Genomic DNA, 24,448 nt, shown 5'->3' with positions numbered 1-24,448 from the left:
AAAAATCACCAGTAAGACGCTGTAGCTATAGTGTTATTGTGTAATTCTGCCAAAAAGAAACACTGCCTTTTATGCTGAAATCTCCCCCGGGTTCATAATCTATAATACTCACATTATTATGCTTGTTATAACCAGGTCAAACATGCCAAATTTAATGGTTGTCGGGAGGGGAAAACCCTCCCGAACCCTCCCCTGAAAAACAAATTATGAATTACATTTGATTTCATTATTTGTGCTGAAGTGGTTTTCTGTAATTTCATTCATACATCTTTATCGCTTAAAGTATTCGCGAGTCATCTGCACCACTCTGCCATGACAAAAATATTAATTTTTATTTTATCATCTGTTAGACAGCCCCTTTAATGTGCGGACGAGTCTAGCCTGTGTGACCAGCTGCCCGTTTAACTCAGTTGTCAAGAGCGCCGTGCTAGTGTTCCTGCGGCCGTGAGTCTGAGCCCCACACCAGGCACACTTTTCTTCTCAGGTTTACCATAATCTTGCACAATGATTTTTAATGAAAAACAAAGGTTTTTTTAGATTTAGGTTTTTTCACTACTTATCGATGAAAAAGTCGATTGAAGGACCAAAAATCTAAAATATTGAAAAAATCAACTTCTATGTAGTTTTGAGGTTCAGTATTTAACAAGCATGACTTATAGATATATCCGATGCAACATAAAAAGCTGTAATTATAGGAATTGAAGAATTTTTATGAAAATAATATTTTATTAGATTTCTATTCAAAAAGCATAAATTTACGCTTTCCCGGAAATGTCGTAAAGCAAAAATAATATGTTTGAGAGTTAAATTTATCGGGACTTCCCAATCAACAATGTCTTCTGGATTTGTGTTGATTGCAGCTATTTTTAAAAAGATTTAAGCATTTTTGTAACCCGGAAATGAATTTCAACCGCGAAAATTCATTATTTTTCTGAATAACATTCTTATTTGACAAAATATTATCAGGATCTCTCAAGACATTGTTGGATAAGTATTCTGTGGCATTTTGACATAATGACGAAGTACTTATGTCGACAGACTTTTTTCGTAATATTGTGAATGCTTTTTGATCCATAATCTGTTAAAAATTTTTTTTGTAAAATTTGTTCAACTCCTAAATAACCCCAAACATGTCGCCAAAAATAAATGTTTCAACCCCGAAAAAGATCGTTTCTCAAATCTAAATAAAACAAGCATTTTCAAAGTTTTAGTTTTTGACCTTCCCCACCCACTTTGTGATTGATGTGGATACCGTTTGCATCACTTTAGCTTGTTCATTACGTAAAAACCAACGTTATGTCATTATGGTGTCCAAAAAGCAACGTATGAACGATTTACAATAACAAGGATAATTCTTAGTTCAACTCACCGTAAAAACAACGTTAAATCCGTGTTATTGCATCATGATATTGATATATGCAAATCATTGTTTACATCAACTGTCGTAAAATGCGCATAAATACATTTATCTTAATTATTTAGATATCCGGTTTAGACGGTATTTTTTAAGATGTGGGGTAAAATAACAATTGTTATGACAAACCCTGTTCGTTTTGTATTATTATTGCAGAGTTATGAAATTTAATTTCCGGTCAAAAGAAGTACTTTTGTATCCATTATATGTGCTCTCCACTCCTTTTATGGAAGTGCCGAAGGTGGATTGTACATGTACCTCGGGTATTTCCGTATTGATTTTCATTGGTTAACGGAGGTCAAACCCCGCCCTAAACATGTACAATTTGCTTGCCGGCATGCACGCGCTTTATATGAACAATATATGACGAGCTTTTTTGGTTCTCATTTTCACGGTTCAGTGGTGCCCAATTTTTTTAATGCCTATCACTCCGGCAAAAAAGAAGTAGTCCCTTGCATACAAACCGTAAGAGGGCTTGTACAGACAAACGCTTCGCGTTTGTCTTCAAGCCCGTATTAACTGAGTTAACCTTTAAAGGGAAGTTGAAAACTGGAATAAAATGAAAACACATAAAGTCTTTAGATAAACAACCCTCCAAAATGATCACTTAATAACAGTTTCTAGTTCTTTATTTTCTGCAACAAACAAATTAATGTTTCAATCAATTTTCTTTTCACAAGTTCGATTATCGTTTGATTATCGGGCGGCCGTCAATCCACAGCCCAATCATCATTACCGAGTATCGAGTTAACACAACACCACAGGTGCAATATTCAACGACGAACCGGCTGTCAAAACAAAGTGACAAAGTGACACGCGATTCGCGAATTCCTAACATACAAAATCATTTTGACATGTTTGAACAAATATACGTCCGGTTTTGTGAGGTAAAATTACGTTGACAACTAACAAATTTTCTCGATTTTTTGTCCGGTATCCGGAATTCCGAGGTTCCGTTTTTGTAGGGATTATTTTACATTGAAAATAGAAGGGGAAAACCGGGACTCTGAAAAAAGTCCAGTATCCCGAGGATTCCGGTTTTGTGGGGATCCGGTTTAGTGAGTTTCCACTGTATATACATTAAATTGAAATCTGAAATACTATATAAATGTACAGAATGACATTGACATCACCAAATAAAAAGGGAGACAAATCGTCGAGGTCTTTGTCTGATATAGCTTCTCTTGTATAGGCCCCTTTCGTGTAGTTTTGATTAGCTGTAGTCTTGTTAGTTATGTATGGTTGTGTCTGAAGTGCATAATAACTTCAACATGTAAGTCACGTTGTGTTTGAGTCTGATATCCACAAACTTGTTCACAATATTTCTCTCTCACTGTGCTTGCTCTTCATTAATATAACGTATACATGAGATTAGAAGTGTTGCTCGTAAGTGGTATTAATATCCGTTTAAACACAAGGACTCCACTTCAAATATACTTGAAAAACTAGGAAATAAACGGCGATAAATTATAACACTTAATGGATTTCATGTTTTCACCACTCGCATTTGATATAAACAAACAGAACATCATTTACTCTATAATTATGTATATGAAAAACCATACTTATATATAAAAAAAACTACAGAAACAAGCTCAGTAGCCGTAAAATTAAGTATAAATTACTCAATATTGAGACAATACCACTACATAAGGAAATATATCAACGAAGTATAAACATGTGCATAAGCGTTGATTTGTTTTACATATATATTTATTTTGTCTATATACACTGTGTATGACAATACCACCTTTTGATTTACTTGTACACACTATTTCCAATGTATATATACATATTAGATATTATAACAACAATCAGCTATACAGCAATCATACAAGGTTATAGTTTGTGTTTTATAAAAAATGTAAGAAAGCACCGAATGACAGACAGAACACAATCGTGACGAGATCATCTGTACAGTCAGTCAAGTTTCACGTACGCATATGTTACGTACGATCATATGTATTTATGAACAAGTTAATGGCAATATTAAATTGCTACGAGAAATTAGAGTAGATGTCGAATGATTGCAGATACTCATGAACACAAACGTGGCAAAAAGCGTACTGCTCCTGAAATAAAAGAATAGACTTAGATATCAATATCCTATGATGACACTCACTACTGGAACTAATATCAGACTTATGTATGTGTATGGCCTATAATAAAAGTAAGTGCAATTATTAGACAATATTTTTATATTAACCTTCTATCTTAAATATATCCATATCAAATATATACTCAGACTAATACAAGAGTAATACAAAATATATCGATCAATAAAATATTATCGGAGCTAAAAGGTTGTACTATTCTTGTTCAATTATGCAGCCGAATGAATTATTTTTGATAAGCACTCACTCTAGTCCTAACGGCATTTGGCCGTCTCGCCCGCAGTTGGCGAACTGTGTTAAACACCGAGACCTCGTGTTCTATGCCTGTTTTCTCCAGAAGCGTCCAAACAGCCGCAAACAGGCCGCAGCGTCCGCCACCAGTCCTACAGGATATGTAAGATTTGTACGAATGCACTGAATATGTGTAAACCTCCAAATTAGAAAAGAATGTTTAAAAACAATTTAAAACTCAAATATAGTTTCAAATACTTACTTGCAATGCATAATAGCGGATCCAGAGGCGGCCTTTGTCTCTACTTCCTTGACAAGTTGCAAAAAGTGTGTTGCCGACTCGGGAACTTTAACATTGTCTTGCCAGGCCGTAACTTCGTAGTGAGATACCGTATGTTCATTAGGTCCTCTCTGTAAGCTCAACAATTTAGGGTATTCTAGATTACTTGTGAAAATAGCGAACCTTATCTCACCGTGCTTTATCAATATTGAATGGTAATATAAAAAGTGTCTAATAATTATTGATTAGCATTTACGGCTCTTTACCATTGTACGGTATTATGTTTGTGCAAGATATCTCTTACCAGGCCGTTGTAGCTCATTCTAAGCACCCTGTTGATACTGTAGGGTGTCGACATTTGTCGAAGATTGTCTACTGTATATGAACCAAACTGCTTCTGTGTGCCAAGATCAGGAATGTACAGGGAGCATTCACTCTCCATATCGACGATGCAGACCGCTTTTTTCCTGCATCACGAGGCAAAGAAAGTCTGTAACGGTCTCTTCAAGAGGAGTCATCGCGAGAACAAAATGATTCCGTTGTTTGTAGCTCTGGAAAGATGCATTTTTCTGTATTATACTGACAAAATCCAAGCTGATATGGTATTAAAAGTTACGGGGTAAAACATAACCCTATACGGGATATACAAGGCAAAATATACCATATCGGTTTACTTCTGAACCGTAACGTATGGATCACTTCGATAGATGGTATTCATTAATAAATTTATCTGGAATCCATTTATCGGAATTGGAAATGGACGCCATTTCGGTACGGTATAACATAATGACCACTTTGGAAAAACATCGGGTCAAAATCTAACCAATCTTACCCAATGGCACTGCAAAGTCCATGTATGAGGCGTGATTTATAATTATGTAAAATAGTTATTAACTTTATGTTTTAGAGCAAATATGTTGTGTAAGAAAATATGGGAAAGTATATTTTGTGTATAGCTTTTCAAAACCATAATCACTTGTTTGATTTATTAATAAGCGTTTAGCATAATCATTATATTTGATTTGTATAACGTACATTTTTAAAATAAAATACGTTTTATAAAGATCTTTGTTATACTTACATTAACATACATGGCGTTGATATAATCATGCCCCGGTTCTTTACCTAAATGCAACCTAGGCCTGTACAAGTTACCTGAGAAAAAAGAAGCACTCATAAATAAACATAAATATTTAATTTGTCTAGCAATACAAAATGTTTAAGTGAAAATGAACATTTGCAAATGATTTTACAGCTTTCAGCCGTTTTAGATAGCAAATAAGGTTACAATTCTAACTTAGTGGCAAATGATCGAATACATAAATGCGTATTGGAATGTTTCTCAAAGTTGGCCATTTTCACAAAGATGCTTCATGAACACAAAAGGCCACTGAATATTGTAACCTGGAATGTCAGCGCCCTCCCTGTTGGACTTTGTTAAGGCTGCATTTCTTTCAGATGCTTGTCGCTCCTCTTCAGATCTTTCCATGGTAATCTCCAGTTGCTTTTCAAAATATAAACTTGTTTCTAATAATGCATTCCTATACTTCTTATTTCTTATGAAACAATTGACGTCAACATATATCATTAATACTATCAATTGAAAACTTTAAATATGAAATGAAAACTTATTTAATTATCGCGGATAGTGTGAATGAGAAAGCTTTGGTTATATCGTCTTTTCCAGGAAGAAGCGTAAACGGCTTGTTAGGCGATACACGTTAAAATAAACATAGTGCTCTAGATAGTTGTGCTGAACTTATTGACTATAAGCTATTTCAGAATTTAAATCTTAAATAATATGCCAAAATATGAAAACCTTGAATTGTTTGATTAGTCTCTGTTTGTTCTTCGAATCCGACATGTAGGTCGCAAACCCCTCCGTTTGAACGGGTTTACTGTCAAACGCTAACGTGTGAACAATTGCGTGGTGCAGGAAGGCATATTGATCCTTTAAAACATGGATATATATACAAAATACATTTCTGGCATATTGTAACATGTAAATGACATAAAAAATGCCATTTATAATATTAAGCATCATATGTGTTGCAGTTTTGTATCTTGATACAACTTGAGTTCATGCCAGCACTTTAAATAATGTAATTAACCAAATAACATATTATCCGGTTTTTAAATGTTTATAGAAATGTGTATGATCTTACCGCCGTTTGGACCATACGTGTACGACGATGTCTGAGATTGGTGACACAACCATGTATGTTAACGGATCCTTCAGCTTCACCCTCTCTTGTCAACAAGTCCATCGCTATGTACGTTCCCGTCCTGCCAACGCCAGCACTGTAATGTAACTTATTATAGCGTTCTTTCCATTATTCGAATAGTTCATCACATGATAAGTAGACTTGTTGCAATTATACGAACTGAAAATATTGATTCAGACAAAGTTCTTACTGTTAACACTTTGACGTTGTGTCAGCGAAATCAACATGGCGACATTCGTAGCTTTGAAATTTTCGAATTTGTAAAGATTAATGTTTGTTTGGAAGTACGATGGCAATAAATTAATTTTTTATTATAAATTTTGATTTTTAAAGTAGCAACGAGTAATATTCTTACACTTTGTGTTTTCGAGGAAAATAAATTTATTTTGATCTTACAATGTAACAAAACGTTTTGTATATGCCTTAATATTATACCTTACATAAACGTGTCCCTTCTTTGTATAATATATTATATAAAGTCGATCAGTCTGTACATCACTGTATTTGATAAAAATTCAGTTTTATGTCAGCGGTCCATATCATATTTTGGCCGGTCCGGACCTCGCCAAAAATGTAATATAGACCGCTGACGTCATACAAGTGGTAATTGCGGCTTGCTCTTTTCACAACGACGAAAATTTGTCGTAAGTAAACATTATTATCTTTGTTCGATAAAACACATCTAAAGTGCTTTATAATTATTGAATGGTAATATAATGTTCGGTATAATATGAGAAATATTATACATCACTTCGGGCCCTATGGCATTATAAGGACGGGCCAGTTAGCCCCCGAGGTTGAATGGACATCGGCTAACGCCTCGGTCCATGTTCACTTTCGGTGGCTGACTGGCCGGTCCTTTTAATGTCATATGACCCTCAGTGGTGTGTAATATTTCTTAAAAGTATACATAACGACAAGTAATTGTAATCATTGCGAAAATAATGGAATTAAAATTACTGCCCTGCCCTTTGGAATCTTTAGAATTGTTTAACGGGATTTCTTTGGTGAAAACGGGTTATGATAAGTTTACGTGTACCTGCAGTGAACGATTGTAGGTCCACCAAGTGGCGATTTTGTTTGTAGAACCCTGTGACGGAAATCGACCAGGGAAGTTACATCATCGGGGACCCCTTTGTCCGGCCAGCTGGTGAAATGAAAATGTTGGACTGTCATGTCCTCTTTATCCTATGAACAAAATTAAATACTTTAGTAACTCGTTATAGGCTATAGTAAACTCACATAAATATAATGTTAACCTGTTTATAATGCACAATAGAAACCTAAGGTAGCTGTCTTAAATTTCGGTAATACTCTCTCATGATAAATAAATCAGAGTTTCTCCGAAACATATAAGACTAATAGAGATAACAGACGTGAATATCTAATTATCGTTTATCAATAAACGATGGGGTAACTGCCTTCGGTCAGTCTACAGAAACACAGAAATGTTTAACACATCTAATATTTTTTCAGTATTATTTAAATCGCAAAAAGCAAAAAAACACAAAAACAATGTATGTCAAAATCGCCCTGTATTAATTAATAGTTGTTGTTTAATTTTTATTCACTGAATGTATTGCAATATTAATGAAATCATGACTTGCCACGTACCATTTTCACTAAAAAGGTTCTCATCACGAAGTCGGCGTACATGTCTTCACTTAAACACGTCACATTTATATCGCTGTATTGTTTGGTGATTCCATGGTCGGGCCAGTATTGGTCACATTTTGGTTTCTTTGAATATAAGTAACGATACATTAAGCAATGAACTTATATATATATATATATATATATATAAAGATTATCTGAAGTTCAATCTAAATGAGAACTCATATTCAGATTTAATGGCCTCTGCATTTATTACAGATATAACATATTGCAGTGTTTATAATTCGCTGTGTGACAAAACAGAATTATCACATCAATTGTACTAAACAGTACGAAACCGTACCCCGTCTTCCACTAAATTGGTGAGCATGACGATCTTGCCCACTTTCTGCTGCCAAACCATCCGCCAAAACACTGAGTAGTCCTGCATGGTCTTATCTGTTGGACCTGATTTATACCATACATATGTTAAGCATTAGAATTGCGGAATTAAAACTTAGAAAAATTTTCTACGGATTTTGCCAGAATAAAGTGGGAGCGAGCGAGAGAAAAAAATATACTTTTTTTATATTTAAGGCAAATCAGAGGCGAGCGCAAAGCGAAAAATTAAAATAAAATAAACAAATGTATATTTCTAACCAAATTTATGACACAATTATGTCCAGAAATGCTTTTTAATGGCAATAAAAGGTTCTCAGCTATAAATGAAAAGGATTTGATTGTATCACATAAAATTCTATCTCAAAATTCAAATTCTAAGTAAATGATTTTTAAGAAAATAGGGGAAATTCAGAATTAAATAAAACAAATATTCCGTGTGGCCAAATTATATGTACTAGCCCAAACAAAATATGTTTTTTTTTTGTCTTCGAATTTTAGGTGCGACGAACAAATGATCAAATTGTTGTGGCCTGAGTCATATCTTAAATGTCAATAAAACGGAACATTAGATACATCTTATTCTATGAATAATTGTAACGTGTGACGCAGTAAAATAACAAACATAATACTTTTCAATACAAACCTATGAACTATTGAATTTTGAACGTTAACGGAATTCGTTTACAAATTACCAGTCAGTAAACTCACCTTGAGATGCAATGTATGCATTTTCCTGTCTATATCCCTAGAAAACAAACGTGATAATTGTTTTAATAAAACGAATCAAAATATTCAATCAATTATTTCATTTACTGAAAACATCGAGCTTAGTATTTATTATCACAAAAGTATCAATACCAAAGTTTATATAATCATTTTTGCTTTGCATGAAACACCACCGCTTCTTTTAACTTTATATTGCATCATAATAGTTATACAATTCAACTGTTTTCCCACTATAACCAGTCTTATTTTTTAATAATCCAATAAAAAGAGATAGTCACTTTAGTTATATGAAGTGTATAACTTACCTCTACAAAGCTGGCGTTGATAAAATCCGTATCTCCGCCCATCAATTTCACTCTGGTGTTGTCATCTGAATGTGTGGACATATACGGATTGGAAAAACAAAATAAATCAATAAAGGCAATCCATTAAACGAGCCAAAACTTCAATCAGCGAAGGTGGCACGTATTATATTGATATAAGGTCGCATAGATCATAATTAACATTTTTAAAAATCGGTTTCCTAAATAACAAACAAAAACTGTTAAGCAATATTGATGATTGCTTCAAAATTTTTATACAATGACCTATAAATTGTCCAGGTTTCATTAGATTTGTACAAAAAAGACGGGTAAAGTGATCTTCACGAACAAAGCCAACTCGTATGTGCAGTATGTATTACACATTCTACATGAAACTCACATGGGTAGATGCCTTGATATCTATTTCTTGGACGATTTTCTGGCCTCAATGCATCTTGATGGGGTTTTACCAAACCATCAGGAAGTTTCTGAAATCAGATTCAATTACTTATAATGGTTAACGTATTTAATCAACATAAAACCAAATATATAGTTCCTAAACAAGTTATAAGGATGCTGAACTCTGTGATTGAATATAGTTAGCATACACTGATAACATTGTCCGATTTTATTATCAAGCGTAAATCCATGTATATCTTGTGAGGCACTATACTATACCTTAAACTCTTCTTGGTAATATGAGTTGTCTTTGGCAGCCACAAAAGCTCCAAGGTCTTTGACAGCAACCTTATTCAGATTGTAATACACATCATCGGTGTCTTTGTCCTGTAATATGTCTTTGGGCGAATCTTCGACAGGTGTTTTGCACTTCGCGCTGTTTTCCGAATGTTCTGATTTTCCTTCTGATGATTTTAACTGGTTTGTCTTTAGTTGTTCTGTTGAAGCTCTTGTAACCCCCAATTTTGAGTCGGAGAGACGATCCAGTTTGTTGTCATTAGTTGAAGTCGTAGGTGACTCTAGTTAAATGATACTAATGATTTATTTAACGGAACAATATTTCATATAGTGAGTGTTGTTTAATCATGATATGTCGATCATTATTGTTGTCATTTAAATTGAAAAGATGCATTTATTTACTTGGTATAATAAGTATTGATTAATTTACATAGTTAATAATTTAGTCTTTTTATGATAGATAGATATAGATACTTTTATTCCTCCATAACTGAAGAAATTAAACTATATACATATGTAAACATTCCAGATTTTAATGTAAACTCTGCTTTCATTATACTGCAAATAACATAATGACCTTTAGCATTGTTTTTACGCCCTTTGCTAGATTTCACTTCATCCGTTTTATCGTTGATTTCATTGTAAATATTGGCAGAAGCACTCTTGTTCTGGTAGACTACACTGTTTTCCTCTATGAAAATAACTAAGTCTGAATATAGTAATATAGTTAAGACAAGAGTTTCAATATGGTTGATTGTTTGGTTAGCGAAGTGGTTAGCGCACTCGCTTCTCACAAAGGCGACCCGTGTTCGATTTCCATGCCTGGGTGCGTGTGAGTTAATTTGGGCACCAAGCCGGACAAGTGGGCTTTCTTCGGGTGTTCCGGTTTCCTCCACAACACATGACCAAACTGTCGTGTAGCACCTTGCCAACGAGATTGACTAAGTATAAGTTAATACAACTTCTTTAGAATCGTTGTAAATTAAATACATTTTTACTTAATCTTATCGAACACAATTCGTGTACATATGTTATCACTTCATTTTTGTAATGGTCAATGAACTTATTTTTTATAAAATATTATTCATGTTATTCATGCGATACATCATATTATACATTTACGTCATTTCACTCATTCCAAGTACAAACCTGCTGCATCTGCCCTAGGGCCGTCGGTGCTGTCCAGTCTTCTTCTGAAATAAAGCGATCAATGTACAAAGCTCAAGAAACAATGTAGCATATCTGATTATCTAGCAGATTTAAAGTCCCTATTTAAAAACGGTATGTTGTACATCAAATTGAATATTTAATCACATAATTGGTGTTAATTGAGAGAGATCAATCCACAAAACTATTCCTACTAGTTCCAAGTTATGGATCCATATAGAAGTAATTCTGTTAAATATCAATTTCAATTAGAATGCACATAAACAGTACAATTCGCGTTAGGGTTAAACTATGTTTTTACCGATTATTCCTTTAAAATCATTTACCTCCTAACGAAGATTAAAAGCCCGATAACGAGGGCAACTGTAAGAAGTCCGAGAACACCACCAACAGCACCACCTATAACTGATCCAGACGTTCCATCACCGGCGCCACCATTTTGGTCAATTTGGTCTGCGACGGATGCTTCAAAACATGTAAGAACGAAAAATCTTGATTTAGTTCAATGATGCAGCTATTTTGCGAGTTCATACATTTCCCTTTATGAAGATGTATTATATTTCCTCTGATTACAATTTGCACAACGCTAAGAGACCACATACTCATTAAAAGTGTGCACAGTAAAATATGTTTTCTCACTAACATTCCTGGTTTTTACATTACAAACTATGAAAGGTTGATAATGTGTGCATATAATTTAAAAGTACATGTTTTTTTAGCATTAACAGTTATGTGATTTTTTAATATAAAGCTTATTTTACCATCAGTACATCCTGCGTCGGTCTGTTTGTACCCATTCTCACATCTACACTGACCATCCATTTGGTTGCACTCACGAACTCCACCTTCAGAAGGGAGGCAATGTTTGCCACAAAGAAGAGAACACTGTAATCCATGCGATTCAGATAGGCATCCATGTAGGCATTTCCCAGAATTTATATCACAGCTAGACATTGAATTATTTCCGTGTTTACAGTTTGTGCTGCAATTGTTTAAGCAGTCACTACCCCAAAACTCCTCTTTGCAAACATTGCATTCATCGTTATTCTGAAGGCATGATTTACAATTTGTTATACATGAAACGTTACAAAACGATCCCCTGTATCCATCTACACATTCATAGCATACACCTGTTGACGAGTTACATTCTCCAGAACAATTCGGTTCACATGGAACGCACTTACCGCTGGATCCTGGATATGACCATTTAGTGCACCGTGTACAGGAACTGAATGTGTTTTGACTTGAAGTACAAACGAGACAGTTCGATTCAACACTCATACATGTATTTAAACACTTTAAGCCATAATACCCGTCCTCACAGCCGTTTACACATGTACCATTGACCTGTTTGCATGTTTTGTTCAAACAATGTATTGGGCATGAATCGATACAGTTAGTCCCGTGGTATCCATTCACACAACCTTGATTACATTGACCAGTCAAAGCTTCACAAGAGTTGTTCATACATTTAATATTGCAAAGGTTTTTGCATGTGTTGTAATGTCCATTATTCCCATATCTTCCAGTTTTACACAATACACACATACTTGCGAAAAAACGTTGACAAGTTTCACATTCATTGTAACACGAAGTATTACACTCAACCCCAGATAGACCATCAGCACATGCATCCCAACAATATCCGTCAACTTTCCGACAGGGTGTTCCTGCCTTGCAATGAGTACATTCGTGTTTACAAGTATCTCCATAAAAATACCTATCAACACATGAGTCGCATACATCTGGTGAAGTGCACGTTGAGCAGTTAGCGGGGCAAGAACTAGGAACACATTTACCATTTTTAAACGTGTAGTTCTTGTCACAAACACATGTCCCATTATCTTGGTCGCACTTGTTATCTAAACAATAGTGCGGACAAGTTTCATTACAGAGATTGCCATACCGCCAAGTTGCACATTCATCACATTTTTTTGCATGTAGACGTTCAACTGGGCATCGGTTGTCTTTACATGAGCTACAGGAAAGCAAACATGAAGGCCCGAAATGATAAGCATCACATTCAAAGCAGCTGTTATTGTTATCGCAATTGCAGTTTATAGGACAAGTCTTTTGTTCACATCTTGATCCACTGAATTCATCCTTACATCCTCCAATGCAAGATCCATTCCGGTAGCATGTGCCGTATTTGCAGTTTTCTGAACACGATATATTGCAATAATTACTAAAGAACCCATCCTTACATGATTTGCATATACCCGTGCTTGAACAATCGCTGTAGCAATTTACGGGACAATTATTGTGACAGAGACTCCCGTATTTGCCATTAATACATCTGTCACAGCTACTCCCAAGGAAGTGAGGGTCAGCACATTCCAGGCAGTGTCCATATATATCGCATAAGTAGTCTTTGCATTTCCTACTACATTGGCTAGAACAATCATTTCTATAATAACCAATACCACTTCGGGTCTTGCATGCTGTACATGATGTTTCATTTGTGCAAGATAAACACTCTGGGTTGCACTGAAATAAACACATTGCCCCCGACCCGCTGTGATGTCCGTCCCAACATGATGTACAGAAGGAACTAGAGTTGCATGCTTTACAGGTTGATGGACATGAGTATTGACACTGATCTCCATAGTATCCGTCATTGCAGGATGTGCATGATGTGCTTGAAGAACATGTGTTACAGGTCGTTGGGCACCTACTTGTACATTGATATCCGTAATAGCCATTATAGCATGTGTCACATGTACTCTCTGTTGAACATGATCGACATCGCGGATTTACACAAGTTTTCTGGCACTTAGGACTCATGAATCCACCGATGCATCCGCTCCAGCAATAGTCATCAATCCCAAGTTGGTTGTTGTAGGAGCATCCTTTTTCACGATTGCAGCAAGAGCATGGAGAACAATCCTGGCACGATGTCTTGACAACTACAAGTTACATCAAAAAGACGGTACAGAATAGGGTTACAATATGATAAGTGCAAATAGTATAAATATTTTCATACATATTACATTATGTTGTCTTTTTTCCATTTGAAAATTACTTGTTTAAAATGTTCGTCATTTCATAAAACAGCATATTAATTGCATCAAACGTTTATAGTCAACACGATTAAACCCATGTACCAGTATTAGTCAAACACATGGTTAACATGTGCAACAACACTAAAGTATCTTTAGAAGAATTTTCGAACAACAGTTTTTTGAAACCTCATAATAAATGTATTTATAACTTCTTTGTAGTCAAGACTTACCTAATGTCAGAAGAATTGTTGTAAATGCAATAATGCTTGATCCGCCTGTCATCTTTATCATTTTTTTATTCTTAAGATAGTTCTTTGTTATTTGTCCAAAATTCAGTACCATTTCCTAAAGTTCCATGGAAGCATGGTGGACAGTGCAACCCTCGATACACCCACCTACCCGTATGCTTTGAATCCGGAATAATGTTTATTTGAGACCGGAATCACCACAACCTCCTTGTTTGCATAGAATCGGTAAAACTATTTAGTACAAATATTAAAATAATTCCCAATACTGTCTGTATACTTTTTATGTTATATGAATATTTGCATCCATTGTAATTTCCTTACATAAATCAGCTATTAATGAAAATAAAAAGCCTTGCATGGTAGGGATACGGCAAAAACTGTATTTAAGGATGCTCGTTATCTTGAAACTTGACCCTTTTCCTGCAAAAATAAGATAACACATATTGCAATAACATATTTCCTGGTCGTAAGTTTCTACGTTGAACTAAAACGATATAGATGATAATTGATTGTTTCAGCGTAAGATCGTATCCGAGTGAGCATCAAAAACGAGTAAAATAATTTATTTTAGTGTTTAAAAACACTTGAAACATATTGCACTTTTACAATAAAACAAACCTAATTTCTGTATGTTATTTCCATTGAAAGGCTATAAATGATTGTTAATTAAAGTTTAACAGAATAGAGCGCCAAATTGTATGCGAACGTTACATTATTTCGTAAATGATGTCGCTGAAACAGTATTCCATAACTGTGCGCGCTGACGTTTGATTTGGAAGTGAGAGCGGGCTAAAATATCAAAACAGTAAATCTATATTTCACTTAAAATGCTTTATTAATTACTGGAATGAATATAATAATTATATTGAATATATGATAGTTTCATTAACAACAAAACATTTCGTATACATTATATGAAATGATGAGCTGGGGAATCCGTCCTACCTTAAATAAACTCGACATCTGGATTACCGAAATAATTAACTGGATCCAGACTAATGTCGTCATCTAAGATATTGTAATAATTGACTGGAACGCTAAATATAGGCTGAAACCCGGTAAACCTAACGACGGAGCATCTAAACCATTAATAATTGGCTGGCCCGTAAACAGCATCTGAAATACCGTAACCATAGGTTGTAACCCTGCATACCTAACGTCAGCATGTCAAATATTGCCATCATGGGCTGGCATCCGGCGTACCAAATCTCAGCATTTGAAATACCGCAAAGATGAACTGGCAGTCAGTGTACCTAAACTCTTTATCTGAAATACCGAAAAATGAGCTTGAATCCGGCATACCTAACGACGGCATCTACAATAAAACAATTATGGGACCTTTACTGGAATAATTTTCAAAAACCCTCTCAAATGTGAATTCATCTCCTCCCCATGACTTTGAGTATATCTGCATAATAATTTAACGACAGATACCATTTACGATGAAACATTAACTAATGCCATTTTTTCTTACCTACTCAGTTTTAGTGTTTATCTTTTATGCCATGTTCAGTTTAAAAATATAAATGCATAAGTTTGTCCAGGCACTTGATATCTTATGTTTAAGTTGGCTAAATTGACTTCTGCCATTACCTATTGTATTTTGAAATAATTTCTTTGTATTTAAAATAACATTGCTTTTTTAATCTGACAATCAACACAATACCATATATTGTTTACTACGTACTGTCGGATAATTATCTTGGTCTCTTAATAATGGTAAAAATATCATACATCATCAATACGTCTGACATTATGTTATAAGCATGCTTTTTTATAGGATAATCTATTTCTTGAAATGTAAAGTCAGTTATATAACTACCTGATTCAACCCTCCCTGTCATTATCCTGCGATTCTTTCAAGTTTCTAGCACCATATGCCATGTATATATTTACACCAAGATCATGTATGTTTTCTCCATGAATAAATGTACAATCACAAAGACACTCATTTTTCATACAATGAATATTTATACAAATACATTCACCTAGTTGCCACATCAGCATCAATATCCGTTAAAATAAAACGAAAATCTACAATTGAGACAAGCTCAGTAGCAGAAGGTATAAACATTAACCACGTTTAATGACACAGGGTAAACGCCAAAGACTTAGAACACAACAACAAACAATCACAATCCAGAAACATGGAACAACATCACAAAACTACACTGACAACACTGTTCATTATATACTATATAAAAACTAGGTCTGTTTATTAAGGAGTGGTAAGTACCGCCTTGTAACGATCAGTTAAATGATCTGGGGGTTGAAATCAGTTTGTGCGCACCACCTCACTCTTAAGCCTGAAGTACATCCTCACTTTATCATTTGTCATTGGACTGAGTAAACCATTCCACCACTTAAAAGCTTTACACATTAAGTAAAAATTTACATCAATTATATTCAAATAATCAGATATTTCACTTTAATAAAAAGTAGGCATCATCACGGGGATCTCTATTCGTTATATCCAACAAAAGATTAAATTTCATCAATTAATCCGTATGCAATGCCAGCGAAGACGTTCAGTGATACAATGAGATCTAAGTCTATCTGACGCCATTTTGATCCTCGCCTGTCCGGAGAAAGCGTGCACACATATTGACACATGAAAGGCACATACTCATTTGTACTAAACTACTGCATTATTCGGTTAAAATTACTTATAACATATTTTCTAATCCCCTGGCACTAGTTCCATAAAGAGTATCCTTTCTTAACGTATATCTCATGTTGCACGAATAACCTTTAGAAACATTTATATTTGTTTTTCCTTCAGATCTGGCATACAACCATTTAAAGCTTCTGTGGTAGCTGCTTCTTTAACAATCATATTATATATTGGTAGAAAAAGTCGCCTTTATTATGTCACGTCCGTAAACATACCGTAAACATGGAAAACTGGAAAGGCTTTGTTTTAAAAGATATAGCAACTGAAACTTCACAGCCCCTTCGAGATCTGTTTTATAACTCTCTTCGTTCTGGTAAAGTACCTAACCAGTGGAAACTAGCTTATATCTGCGCGATTTTAAGAAATCAGATCCCCAGGCGGACGGTAATTATAGTCCAATGTCCACGTTGAGTGTTATCAGTAAGGTACTAGAATTTTGCATAAATACATGTTCAACGTCTTCCGTCATAACGACTTTTAACCCCATTTCAGTCAGACTTTGTTCCAAATGACTCCACTGTTAAACAGCTTGTATGTATATATTACTCTTTCTGTCTAGATGAGGGCAGTAAGGGCAGTATTCTGTGACATCTCACAAGCCTTTGATCGCATATGGCATAAAGGTCTACTGTTCAAGCTTCGTGAAAGAGGTATTTCGGGTTCCCTATTTTATGGCTTGCTGATTATCTCCGTAAAAAAACAGGGCGTTGTATTGTATGGTACTATGTCCGATAGCGTTTCAATATTTGCCGGAGTTCAACAAGGTTGTCTTTGGCCTTTACTCTTTCTTGTTTATATAAATGCTATATAAAATCACCAATACGTCGTATTTCGCTCAGCAACTGAATGATGACACGAACAAGGTTTATATGTAGGCAGAAAAGTGGCTTGTATGTATCATTCGACCCAGCGGAAACCGAATCACTTCGAATCTCTCGAAAAACAGACAGGCACCTGTACCTATTTTTATGGATAATGTTCAAATCGGAAGTTACTACTCATAAACATCTGGGCGTCACACTCGCCAGTAACTTCACATGGCATGAGCATATTTAGTCAGTCAAAACCAAGGTATGTCAACGTATTTACCCCATGAGATCATTTAAATATGTCATCAATCGCAAATCGCTAGAAGTGTTATATACGAGTCGTATAACATTTATTCGGTCACCGTTGAAATATGCAGACGAGTTTGGGACCATCTTACGCAAGCTTGCGTAGAGGATCTAGAGAAATTTTAGCATGAGGCAGCGCGGCGCGAATAATTTCCGGAGCAACTTGTTTCCATTTCAAATCTTTATATTGAAACAGGACTTGAATCTCTGAAGGAGAGAAGGCGGGAACATAAACTCACTAATTTTACAAGATGTTTCATTCTCTTACGCCAGCAAGCATCTCACTACACTTATTTCATTCCGAGTTTGTGATATAAGCTCTTGCAATCTTCGGAATTCTGTTAACCTACGTAATATTTCTTGTAAACTCAGTTGTTATCGAATTATTTTCGGCAACTACAATATCCTTATGGTTCTTCTACATCCCTGCCCTCCTTCAAATATAATCTTAACAAGAATGAACAATCAGTTCCTCCTTTCTACTATGAAGGTGAACGCCAATTGAACGTCACGTGCAAGGCTGCGGATCCATTATAGTAATCTCAATGAACAAATGTTCTCTAAACAAAATATCATTAGCCCAATTTGTGTATGTTGTGAAATAGAGGACACCTACCATTTCTTCTTCACCCCCCCCCCTTATCATGCTTAAAGGCATCGCCTATTCGTCCAACTGCCTTCTATTATGTCTATGTAACTTCAGTTACTACTGTTGGGATCAAAAACAGCCAAGGATTTGACTCAATCAACGATATTCACTCTCACACAGAACTACATTCGCCAAACGCTTTCGCCCTTCTTATGATAATTACTAAAAAACAGATTCTACAACTGACCTGACCTATACATGCCATGCCCCGTCTTCCTGCCTTTTTCACGTGTCCCACTCTTTTGCTTCTTCCATACTTCCAACGCATTTTGCTACCTTCTACTTCATACATTTGTCATTCATCTTTTACCTTATTCATCAAATTATAACGATAACAAAAAAAAAAAAAAAAAAAAAAAACAAAACATTTACACCATACACGCAGAACAGAGGCATAGTATTATATTAATAATTTCAAAAGCTTGCTTCTCAGTTCTGTTGAGATTGGTTTTGTTGTTTACCTTTCATGTATTATTACCTCAGAAAATCCTTCAATATTGATTAATCTCATACCTTGTGTATACCTTTCCTTTTAAAATAAAGATTGTTTAAACAAATAATGGGCTGGTAAGCTGCATACTTAATACCTGCATTTGAAATACCATAAATATGGGGTGGAACCCTTCATAACTAACGTCAGCATCTGAAATACCGCAATAATGGGCTGAAACCGGCATTGCTAATGTCGGCATCTGAAATATCGCAATAATGGGCTGAAACCGGCATTGCTAATGTCGGCATCTGAAATACCGCAATAATGGGTTGGAACCCGGCGTAACTAACCTTGTCATCTGAAATTCCGCAAGTATGGGCTTTTACCCGGCGTAACTAAACTTGGCATCTTAAATACCGCAATAATGGGCGCTTACCCGGCGTAATTCAGCTCGGCATCTGAAATAGCGTAATAATGAGAAGGAAGCCTAATTTCGGCATCTAAAACAACATATACATTCGCTGGAACTTTACGTACATCTAGCATTTAAAAACATCACTATGATAGTAAAGAATCTGGCGTTCTTAGGCACGGCATCTGAAAAAAACACAACAATGGGCAAGAATCTGGCGTACAAAAGGCAGGCGAAATCCTTATAGTGCTAAATGTTGGCTGATGCAATGTACATTTTTGGCAAATTCGATTTTTAAGTCCATGTAATTGCTGAAAAGTTCTAAGATTATAACAAAAATAATAAACAGATGATGAATTATAACACCGTCTAAATGTATATGATTTATGTTTTATATATTAGTATAAAATTGAATAGTAATGACCATATTAAACTAAGATGTTTATTTTTTTAGAGTGCAATCACAGAATGCATAGTCTCGTTTTTAACTATACAGTAACAAACATACATATTTTTTCGACGTAGGTTCACTATCATTGTCTAAGTCACAGTATAGATGCTCAAGATTTCTAACTATCGATTTGTGTATATAAATATTTGTTTATTAAACCACATGAGTATATTGTCTGTGTCCTGTAAATACGGATTTCCGATCATTTATATTTTCTGATAACTTCAAGTATTGCGGTCAGCAAAACTTTGTTAAATGTATCTATACAAACGTTAAAGGGACTGTACACCAGATTGGCACCAAAAAAAGTTTTTTTTCTGTATGGAATCTCAGGATAATTATTTCATAGAATGTAACGCTTTGATATCATAATTGTAAAAAAAGTACCAAAATGTAAAGAAAAAATGTGTCGGAGACCGGGTTCGAACCCGTGTCGCCAAATTTGCAGACTAGTGTTGTTTCCACTGTGCTACGAAGACTTACCCCAAACGAGTGGTATATTTAATCTATATACCTAACTTGGTAATATCACGTGATAACATCGACTAGCCAATCACGCATAAGGAATAAATTCTACTAGGTCGACATAACCAGTAATCTTTTTTAATGGAAAAATACGAAATAACTGCTAAACTTAAATAAATTGTAAACTATGTGGTACTTCAGTTAATAAATTTCAATGCATTGTACACATTAATAACAAGTTTATGTCAGTTTTCGACAATTTTCTTTTTTTCTTGCAAATTGATCATCTGGTGCACAGTTGCTTTAAATCGCTCAATTCATTACAAAATGACAAAAGCGATTATCAAATGTCGCGTTTAAATAATGGGATTTAATGGGGTGGGGGGAGGCAAATATGTGCTTATTTATATACGCAAAAACCAATTGCAACGGGTGTAAATTCTGGGTTGGCGAAGTCCGAAGGTGAGATCATATTTTCTTCAACCTCAGGATAAGTAGAAACCAAAAATTTGGCCATGCTGCAAATTCTTATCTTGCCCACGGGCAAAGATTAAACAAATACCCGTTTGGAACTCCTGTTTCTTGTCATTACACAATTACCCCCCCTTGTTAAAAAACTTCTTCTGTATCATCATAAAAACCTTGTCTTGTGGCGATATTTTAAATCAAAAATAATTATTCCTCGGTTCAAATGGCACCAAAAAGGCTTACATGCTGAATTCAATAATAATGTTACACTCTCATCAGAACTATTTAAAGAACGACTATTTACATGATCTGAATCACTGCGCGCATGTCCATGACAACCACGAACCATCAAATATCTTTACGCATATTATTTTCACTACGTTCATCGAGCTCAAGCTAAACACTTTATTTTGTTTAACTGAAATAAAGATGGAATAAAAAACATCTACCATAGCCTTTCGTGTATGATCGGTCCATCTGAACCCTCGCGCATGGTGTTCTATGAAAATTCGATAAACCACGTTTCCGCAAAACACTCTTCGCTCGGGTTTGGATAAACCTCCCACACTCTTACACTCTCGGCCATGGAAGATGCTTATAGTTCGCGTGGGTATTATATTTTATGTAAACGTAGCAATTGATTTGCCCAGGAGGTTTATTTTTGAAGGGTCTTGAGTTAATGTTCGACATGATAACGTCATTTTATGATTTAGTCTTTATTGAGAATAATGTGTATATCAGAATGGAGTGCCAAACTACCACACTCCATTATAGTGAAACTATACATTTATAAACAAACGTGTTCTTGTTTTGATTTTAGATTGCCCTTTCTAATCAAGTACAACATTCATGTTGACTTTGCAATACTTAAGGCTGGAAAAAATAGTCTCACGCAAGATAAATCAATATGTATCACCACCACTACCACTAAGCGTAAGCTATATACGGCGTCACCGTTGCGCCTTTCACCGAACCAAACAAATATGTAAAATGATTACTGTTGAATGGTATGTATGTACGTTTTCCAAATGTTTAGTCTTATATAGGTGCCAATTAGTGTATGGATATGCACGTATAAACTACTTTAAAACCTCAGATAACTCATGTTTAAGTGGCCGTTTCAACTCGGTAATCATCTCATTTATTGACAAAGCTATTTTGATGCCGGTGTGGTCTGTGTCTTTGAATCCTTATTTTGTGCCTATCACGAGGGTTATAATCAAACTCTTTACTATTAGGCTTTACCCTGTAGTCTTCTTTTACATAATGTAAATACATGTTTGAAACAACACATACATTTTCTGCAAGTGTGTGTACAGTTTCGTATCACTTAAGCGAAAAAGATGCATTAGATAAAATGTTATGCCTACAAAAAATAGTTCATGTAACTGCAGAATGATCTGAATATACATTAAGTTAATGCTGCGCGTTGAACCGTACATAAAGTAAGCCTGACTTATGAGCTAAGCTATCCTAGTACAAGATAACCGGCGGTCACCTGGGGTGCCTAGGCCACTCATTTCCTTTACCCTCAATTTATATCAGAAACTAAGTTATATATACCGCCAATTTGATATGTTATTATTCAGTACCAAAGTATATAACAAAATGAATTATGATAGTGAATGTCCTAATTATTGTGTGAATTTTAGTGGTGGCAATCTCGTTGTAATTTTAAACTTTGTGGCCATACTGAAAGTTTGCAATATGTGTTTTTTTAATCAGCCGATATGCTTATAATAGATTGACTGATAAGTTCCTTCTCTAGTAACTGATACAGCTCGGAAGATTGAAAACCTACCAAACTGAATAACTACAAGCAAACGATTTAAAATATTTCGTTTGTATATCAGCACATATATCAATTATTAATCCAATTAGTACAATAAATATAATTATATGATTGTTATCGTTTGTTGTGATGGAGTTTCACGCATTTGTTAACTACATTTAATTTCCGTAAGCTTTATCTCCACACATTTAAGGAAATTGCCTATCAGACTCATCATTTTGAATAGAGGCATAATCAGTCATTGAAGTCATCAGGAAATTGAACCATTCAAATGATCACCACTTAGCCGGCAATCTTGCTAGGCTATTCAGTGTGGTGTGAACAATTTATCACAAATCGCATATCGTGACATGATTATGATTATAAAATGATAAGAACTTAATTTCTTTCAACAATTTTATTGATTAATAAAGCCGAGTATTTATATTTGCACCTTTTTTAAAACTTATTAATTATCATGGTATGGAATTAAATTAAAATATATTTTAACTCATATACATATATGTACAAAATTATATTATATGTATTTATTCATTTGATATTACAAACAACGTCATTGTATTTAACTTCAATAACTTATTTTCAAATGGCATACATTTTGAGCCGGTATCCTAAATCAGCGATAAACACTTTGAAAAATTTGCTATTTGTTTACAAACAGATCCTTTAGGGTCATATAAATTATGTGTTTATTGATACATGCAATTTAGAAGCAGTTAATGAGATACATCATTTTCAGTTTACGTTTCAGTATTTACAATCTTAAATATGATCACTGTTTGTACAATCTATCCGATAAAGTGCAACACATGTCACAAATAGCAGAATTCATTGACATAGTTGAAAATCCATCCTTATAGGCAGCAATAGTGTCAATGGATGTAGGCGTCTTTGACCTATACATTATAATAGCATATATGCTCCACAAGGTCGGCGGTTATTCAAGATGACCGCGGACATGATAGGTAACATGTTTTGGACATTCATTTGATAACGATTATGACTTTTTATAAAATGAGGTAGGATTACATGGAAGACACATGATTCAGTATTCTAGCTTTCCCGACCACCAGCACCCATTTACAAGACAAAAATTGTGACAGTGTGCATTTTTCGCCTAATATAATAGCAATGACATATACCTAGATGGCATAACCAGTCAGATTCGGGATATTGTTGACACTGCGTTTGAAAATTTGAACATTACTCTGGTAATTGTATGCCAAATGTTGCATTGATATTGTATCACTATACGATCTCGCTAACCAACTGAAATTGATTAATTGTCATAAATCTGACTGTAACTTACTTTTAAACAGTTTTATCAAATTCCGCAGAATTAGCAAGCGCTTCGAGAAATATGCTTAAAGAAAGTCGTTGTGTTCTTTGGGGTGCGGAACATGGACATGCCTTGTATAAGTTTTGGTCTGTGATCATTAAAAAGGCTGACGTAACACTTAAGGTCAACAAGAGCCAAACTTTCAATTTTTGTGTACTTTTACAGCATGAAAAGCATGCAATATATGTGGACAACTGTAACATTTTGAATTGGCAAAGTTTTGTACATATTTGCTATCGTATGTGTTCGG

General features: G+C 34.9%; 1 protein-coding gene across 8 annotated transcripts; it reads right to left on the bottom strand.

The window, feature by feature from the left end:
• Positions 1 to 3,104: 3,104 nt before the first annotated feature.
• LOC128205958 (receptor-type tyrosine-protein phosphatase mu-like) lies at positions 3,105 to 19,747 on the bottom strand. Of its 8 annotated transcripts, none has more exons than XM_052908040.1 (22): positions 19,622 to 19,747; positions 15,554 to 15,666; positions 14,383 to 14,820; positions 11,912 to 14,056; positions 11,477 to 11,615; positions 11,133 to 11,176; positions 10,561 to 10,692; positions 9,966 to 10,264; positions 9,688 to 9,775; positions 9,291 to 9,355; positions 8,968 to 9,004; positions 8,222 to 8,325; positions 7,879 to 8,004; positions 7,304 to 7,452; positions 6,205 to 6,340; positions 5,859 to 5,990; positions 5,444 to 5,543; positions 5,121 to 5,194; positions 4,344 to 4,590; positions 4,022 to 4,170; positions 3,776 to 3,911; positions 3,105 to 3,486 (listed from the first exon to the last, which is right to left on the bottom strand). In XM_052908040.1, exons 3-19 carry the CDS (start codon positions 14,492 to 14,494, stop codon positions 4,471 to 4,473), a joined length of 4,002 nt encoding a protein of 1,333 aa, XP_052764000.1. In that variant the 5' UTR covers positions 14,495 to 14,820; positions 15,554 to 15,666; positions 19,622 to 19,747; the 3' UTR covers positions 3,105 to 3,486; positions 3,776 to 3,911; positions 4,022 to 4,170; positions 4,344 to 4,470. The 8 variants fall into 8 exon arrangements, with proteins under 8 accessions (XP_052764000.1, XP_052764001.1, XP_052764006.1 ...); XM_052908041.1 differs by lacking the exon at positions 15,554 to 15,666 and adding an exon at positions 15,346 to 15,516; XM_052908046.1 differs by lacking the exon at positions 19,622 to 19,747 and adding an exon at positions 16,223 to 17,047 and having other exon boundaries at positions 10,561 to 10,924.
• Positions 19,748 to 24,448: the final 4,701 nt, after the last annotated feature.

The sequence above is a fragment of the Mya arenaria genome, chromosome 10 (genome assembly GCF_026914265.1).
Source record: "Mya arenaria isolate MELC-2E11 chromosome 10, ASM2691426v1".
NCBI lineage: Eukaryota > Metazoa > Mollusca > Bivalvia > Myida > Myidae > Mya > Mya arenaria.
Note: the sequence above shows the minus strand (reverse complement) of the source record. Positions and strands in the feature narration are given on the sequence as shown.

Bases quoted from the DNA above. Each gene is read 5' to 3' on its own strand.
- LOC128205958 (XM_052908040.1), bottom strand. From the start codon at position 14,494: ATGGTACTGAATTTTGGACAAATAACAAAGAACTATCTTAAGAATAAA. The intron at 8,326-8,967 runs GTGAGTTTACTG...GGTATAAATCAG, and splicing joins TGCATACATTGCATCTCAAG to GTCCAACAGATAAGACCATG. The intron at 7,453-7,878 runs GTACGTGGCAAG...TTTTGTTCATAG, and splicing joins GAACCTTTTTAGTGAAAATG to GATAAAGAGGACATGACAGT.